Source organism: Etheostoma spectabile, chromosome 15, assembly GCF_008692095.1.
Source record: "Etheostoma spectabile isolate EspeVRDwgs_2016 chromosome 15, UIUC_Espe_1.0, whole genome shotgun sequence".
Classification (NCBI taxonomy): domain Eukaryota; kingdom Metazoa; phylum Chordata; class Actinopteri; order Perciformes; family Percidae; genus Etheostoma; species Etheostoma spectabile.
In genome coordinates this window covers 3,038,972-3,045,537 of record NC_045747.1, presented here as the reverse complement: position 1 = coordinate 3,045,537, position 6,566 = coordinate 3,038,972, and the positions used below count along the sequence as shown (strand labels likewise).

Below are 6,566 nucleotides of genomic sequence, written 5' to 3'. Positions count from 1 at the left end.
GGGGGGGGGTATTAACCAAAGCAGACACACAATGGTCACTAAGAGCAGGGTGAATGACTATTGGCGTTGTGTCTTCTCATCTGCTAACATTTAGGGGTCAAAGGAGCCAGGAAGGAGTCAGGAAGTGGGGGAAGGAGTGATATGGAGAGGAGAGAAGGGAGGTGCATCTGAAAAAAAGAGGGATAATAGATGAATAAAAGACGGGTTAAAATGGAATGAGGATCAGACATGGGTTGAGACACTTCCTCACATTGGTTTAAATGGCTGTGGATGTGCTTCATTGGGTTTGCGAACCAATGAAGATGATCTTAAAGGAGCAAGTGTGGTCTGGTAATAGTTTTCACTGTCTTATAACTAACATCAGCAAATATATATAATATGTTAAAGGCTGCACATCAATTTTTATGTTTATATTGTATGTCCAGTACAGTCAACTGTGTGTAGAATTACCTTTAGGATCTGGAGAATGAATACCTATGGGAAGCAGGTTTTAGCCAAAGGAAGCAGCCATCCATACATAGACATGTATTCTCATCCTGCCCGTACTATACGCCATTGACTTTCCCCCATTGTTGGTTGGTATTTCATAGAGTCCAATCATACAGTGGGGAAATGCCTGCTGCATTACACTTCCATCTCTGTTGCAGAGCTGTCGATGCCCCTGAGGAGTCGTCATGATGATTTCTTCCCTTCGCCAAACGGAGCAAACCCGTCTGCTTGGCTAATTGTGTCTGATGTTAATTATAGGATGTGTGTCTTTGTTCACAGTGGTGCCTGCCTGCTGTCATGACCATTTGTGTCTAAGCAGGAAATACTAAATAAACACGTTCTTTCTGATAAACAAAGCAGATTCAAAATCCACAGACAGAATGCTTAAACACACAATGGTCATTTTCAACATGCAACCACGGGATCAAGCTTACGATACATTCTATCTATCCCTATATAAGTTAATAAAATAGGTGCGTATAGGGAAATTTATAATGACCTGTAAGATATATCATAAAAGGAGGATATCAGTAAGCAACTGCAGCCCCCTATTCATTATAAGAGAGACAGCTGTTTGACAGGCATAATACCAATGTTGGCCTACTGTCAATCTAAAGCAACACAGGAGACCTATTCGTAGCACTTCTTCGAACTAGGGCTGGGTATCGTTCATCTTACCGTTACCACAACTGTGACTTCAATATCGGTTCCTTAACGGTACGGTGAAACAACTTTTCGATATCTATTTCATAAAACAAAACAAAAAACAAAAAGAAATTGCCACATCACATGTTATGGCACTAATCTTTTCATTTATTTTTCAGCTCCGACTACATGATTCCTGTCTCTGTGCGTAATGTAGACATTTTTCCTGCGTGTCTCTACGATGTGTAACGCTAGACAGCCAATCACCTTCCTTTGTGTTGGCATTTTAAACACCGGTGGATTTATAAGGACTATGGTTATCTGCTCCTCAGATCTCTGCAGGGTAAATCCAGACAGCTAGCTAGACTATCTGTCCAATCTCAGTTTACTGTTACACGACTAAAAAAACTTTTGAACAGACCACCAAAACAAGTTTCTTCCCAAGGCTATTTTTCAGCGGCACCGTGCCCCGCCCATGACGATTGGGATTGGTTTAAAGAAATACCAATAAGCCAGAGCACGTTTATCTCCCATCTCGAAATGCTGTGTGGACTAGCCAGACCCTCCTCTACGGGGCTGTGGAGGAAGGTCTGGTAAAGCGAGACTACTAAGGAGGTAATTCGGTCGGTGCCTCCACAGCCCTACTTAGAACTGAATCGTATAACCAAACTGTTTCCTATATTGTCATATAATACCATTTCTGTTTTAATATCCTGAGAATTCAGGTTGTCCTGTATACTGTTTGCTATTTTTCACGGTCCAAAGGAAAACTAATTCTGACATAATCAAGCATTTATCCCCTAAAGCAAGCTCCCATGCCCTGAAGGTTTGTTGGACATACTGAGGAATGCCAGGTACAGGCAGCGGCTGCAGCGAGCAGGGGAGGAGAGGAACATCTAATCGTACATAATTAGGGGGTTGAGTTTGCTGCCGGCGCGGCAGCAGCAGAAGCGCACATGTGAGGTTTCACATGTAGTCCTTCAAACTGCGCCTACACGTGCGCAAAACTGGAATGTGTGGATAAATGTGACTTTAATTAATTCCATTGTCATAATTTGTCTCTCTGAGTTGGAAAGGCGCCTGATGCAATTAAGGATTATGATGAGTTTGTGTTCCCTAAACGCAACTGTCTGGATTCCTCTTTGGTGGTCCACAGCTGAATGTATATATGCACTTCTTCATATATTAGCAGCTTTTAAATTATCATTCACTCTTAAACCCATTCTCTTATGATAATGTGTTTTTTTTAAGTGTGTGTATGTGACTAACCTCGTATAGAGGCTCCATCATTTCACAGCTGCCATACTATAACTTTAAAATTAGACATGGGGGAATTCCTGGTTGTATACATCAAAGCCTTTGTAACGTTCTCCTTCTAGAACTTTTACATGTATCTACACAGGCCATAAAATATAAAAAGACAGGTTGATGATAGGAATGGAAAGTCATCCATCACAGCTGTGCTTTACCCTAAATCTAGCTTTATGTGAAGTAGTCATGGTGATGGTAGACTCCATGCATACACTAAATTGTAAGGGTTCAGTGAATGAAAGGAGGAATTAAAGACGCCACTTCACATCGTGCAAAAACTCTTCCATCTGTCTGGATGAAAAAAGGCGCACTCACAAAGGGTCGTGCCCTCTTTTTGACTTGTTTGAATTTCTCATGACTGACTCGTTAAATGTGTGTTTTGACCCCGTTTAGTTTTAAGTGGCTGAAACTGGTGCTATTCTGTGGCGATAAATTTACGGGGTCGGAAACGCAGATAAAATGTCAACGGAGGCAGAAATACAGATATAATCTGATTCAATGTGCATCTGAACCTACTTCCATAGAATTCTTTTTTTTATAAATGAACATAACAATGTCATTTATCATTAAGCCTCACTTGACCAAGACAAGACCCTCAGTTAAGTTTGGTCTTCCTGTTTGACCTCAGCAGACGGTCAGACTTCGTTCATCTATCCCACATCCATATGTCACTACTGCCTGTTCATTTTCACATTCATTTTTCAAGTTTTAAAGAACACATTTCAAAGACAAATATGCATTAAAATGGAGAAGCCATGCAAAAATGGTACACCGGAGGTGGAAACAGCAGTAATATGCATAATCTGTGTCTATATGGCAATATCCATGTCACATTTGCTCAAAATGTAATGGGATTCTGGACTTAAAACATCAGTAGTGTATGTGTTTTTAGATGCCAGGCATTTGGCAAGACAAGTGATTTACATACTTCACACCACAACACCCATTTTGTGTCATCTTGCCTCCCAGATATATTTCACCCTGGGTGTCGTCTTCTGTAACTAAAATTTGGCCTTTACAGCATCATGTCACAGTACGATGAACCTCACTGACTGATTTATGCACTCGCTCGACATCTGGAGCCCCATCCATGAATGCATCACTCCACCACGTGGAACATCCAGCTGTAGAACGGCCTATCATGGCAGCCTCTGTTTCCTGGCTCATCATCACCCACAGAAGACAAGCTGTGTGTGTGTGTGTGTGTGTGTGTGTGTGTGTGTGTGTGTGTGTGTGTGTGTGGCCCCTAGGCGTCCTTTATAATGGCACTTAATGGAAGGAATAACTGTTATTTTCTGCAAGACGCCACCCCTCTCAGAGACAATAAAGGAAAGACTGGATTTTTATTATCACTAGACTAAACAGGTGCACTATCTCAAAGTTCAACAAAAAAAAAACACAATCACCTGGATTTGATTATCATGTTTGTCTGTGTGTGTGTGTGTGTGTGTGTGTGTGTGTGTGTGTGTGTGTGTGTGTGTGTGTGTGTGTGTGTGTGTGTGTGTGTGTGTGCGTTTGTGTTTGTGTTTGTGTGTGGCGAGTGTGTTTTGTGTGTGCGAGTGTGTTTGTTTGTGTGTGTGTGTGTGTGTGTGTTTGTTTGTAAGGAAGCACATATACTCTTCATAATGTTATTCATAATTTAGTCCAAAGGAAACTAAAATAAAACAGAATTATACGTTATCAAATGTAAAACGTAAAAACATAAGTTAGGTCTAGTTCATTTTGAAGCACGCTAGTTCTTAGGAAACAAATTGCTACATAGTTAGTTTTTAAACTGTAGCCTACGTTTATAATAGCCAGCATACTTTTATGGTAGTAGGCTCTATATTCTGTCAGTGTTGGTGTAAAATGTCCGATAAAACTTACTTGGTGCTTCGCGGTCGAAGGGTAAAACTGTCAAACTGTGATTGATGCTAACTCACCTCGGCTACGCCACACTGCAGACACGCCGCCAGCAACGCGAGTAACAGCGGGACCCACGAGCTCATCTTGCTGCCCAGCCTCGAGCCTCTTCGATGGACCGGGCATTTATGGAAGCGCGAGAGTCCCTCTCTCCTCAGCACTGCGCGCGGGGGGGACAGCGGCTCGCCCTGCGGAACTGCGCGCGCCTATACGCGGTCTATCCGCACTGTTGTGTCTCCGGCCGAGATATCCAAAGAAGAAGAAGAAGAAGAAAAAAGCGCTCGCGCCCACGCAACGTTTAAGTCCTCCTTGTAACCCCAAAAAAAATTAAGAAGAAAAAATAGAAGAAGCTCCACTGTTCTGGGTGAATTATTAACTTCCAAGTTTCAATTCGGGAGTTTTTTTCTTCAACGCAATGTTCTTATCTATTCAGTTCAACTTGCACACAAGTGTGCGTCTAAAAGCGCAATAGCCTACATTTAATTAGCAAAAGACCTCACGAAAAGTGTCAAACTACACAAGACTAAACTATTCAGGACACTCAGAAAGAATGGGAAGTTCCAAGGATGTTTCTTCCAAAAAATACAATATATCCAATTGATTTCTCTTTTCCCAGTGGGTCTCTTTAACCGTGATGCGTCCCAAAGTCCAGCTCACAGGCTGGACGTCCGAAGAAGAAGAAAAAAAAAAAAAACACGTCGCAGGTCAGCACGGTAGTTGCGGTCCTCTTCTTCCAAGGAGTCTTATCAATAAGCAAAGCTCTGTGTGGCTCGGTGCGCCTCAGCCCTGGACCCGGCTGATTACGCAGCGGTGGTGGTGGTGGCGAGGAGCGGATCTCCAAGAGTCTCTCTCCCGCCCCCTGCCTGAAGAATGGGTGATAATCTGCGCATTGAGAAGCGACGTTAGTCCACAAAACGACCGCCTCACACCAGCCACTCTGAGCAATATTTCCTCTGTCGTGAATCATTTATGCAGATATTCCTGAGGCTGGGCCAAGTCCTGCGGGCTTGTCTGTTGATCTGAATTCTGTTTCTGCCACATGATCTGATTTGAAAGGTTAGTATTATTTGAGGGTGTAAAACATGTCAACCCAGTGTCAGTGGGTATAATACTTGAGTGGTCTTCTCAGGTGTTGTACTTAAGTTCAGTTATGAGGTACTTTCCTTGAGTATTTCCATGTTGTGCTCCTTTATCTACTCCACAACATTTTAGAGATAAATACTGCAATACTCAACTACATTTATTTAACAGCTACTATTACTCTTTGTATTAAGATATACAAAGCATATTACAAGGTTATAAAAGATGATGCATTGTTGTAGATTAATCTACCTGAGTACTAACTTGACAAACTACAATAGTAAAATGCTTCTTACACATTAATTCATCACTAGTATTAATAATCCAATAATATATGATAATTAAACACACACTCATTTGTCGGTACTCCAACTACTGTTACTTATACAGCTTTACATACATTGAAGTATGCTACTTTTACTTGAGTAAGATTTTGAATGCAACACTTTTTTGTAATGGAGTAGGCTAGTTCCCCATTGTATATTACTATTAGTATGGTTATTGCTAAAGTAAAGGATCTGAATACTCAGTTTATGAGTGCAAAACCCACCCATGTTATACTTTTTATTCATAACAAGTTTATAACAGATGTCCCCATATGGATAGATACTGGTTCTGTTAGAGAACATAATTAAGAACAATAACTCTGTAATCACCTGTTTACAACTTCTAATAACTGTCTCTGAATTATGATGAAAATAGTAGCATTTATGAACAGTGATACCAAGAAGAGTTCAAATCAAGGGCAACTGGATTTGGTTAAAGACTGAAGACTCTTCATTTCTGACCAAACGCTATTTCATCTCTGTGGGGTCGTTGTCAAGACGATTGATACCCCAGTCGCATTCATGTGACCGTTGGGTATGATCAACTTGCATCCCGTTTTAATTCATTAAATGTATGTAAACTAAAAGATGCTTTAGGCAAAGCAAACATTTATGAATAACCCATGACCCCAAACTCAGCTTATTGCATAACAGACCTTTACGCAGCTATTGCTGGAGAGGTCACGGGGATAGTTGCCATGCCAACTGGCTCTTCTTGTTACCTCAGCATCACCGCTAGCTGGGCTATCAGGAAACAAAAGGTGTTTCTAAATATCACAGGAGTTATTCTCAGAGTCCTGACCTTTGACGGTC

The 6,566-nt window shown here is 41.4% G+C and overlaps 1 protein-coding gene across 1 annotated transcript in view; it reads right to left on the bottom strand.

The window, feature by feature from the left end:
- The window catches only part of pdgfbb (platelet-derived growth factor beta polypeptide b), a 13,429-nt gene extending 8,121 nt beyond the window's left edge, over positions 1-5,308 (bottom strand). The window contains exon 1 of the mRNA XM_032537818.1: positions 4,368-5,308. Coding sequence (XP_032393709.1) covers positions 4,368-4,433 — 66 coding nt within the window. The 5' untranslated portion in view covers positions 4,434-5,308. The remainder of the gene's footprint in view (positions 1-4,367) is intronic.
- Positions 5,309-6,566: the final 1,258 nt, after the last annotated feature.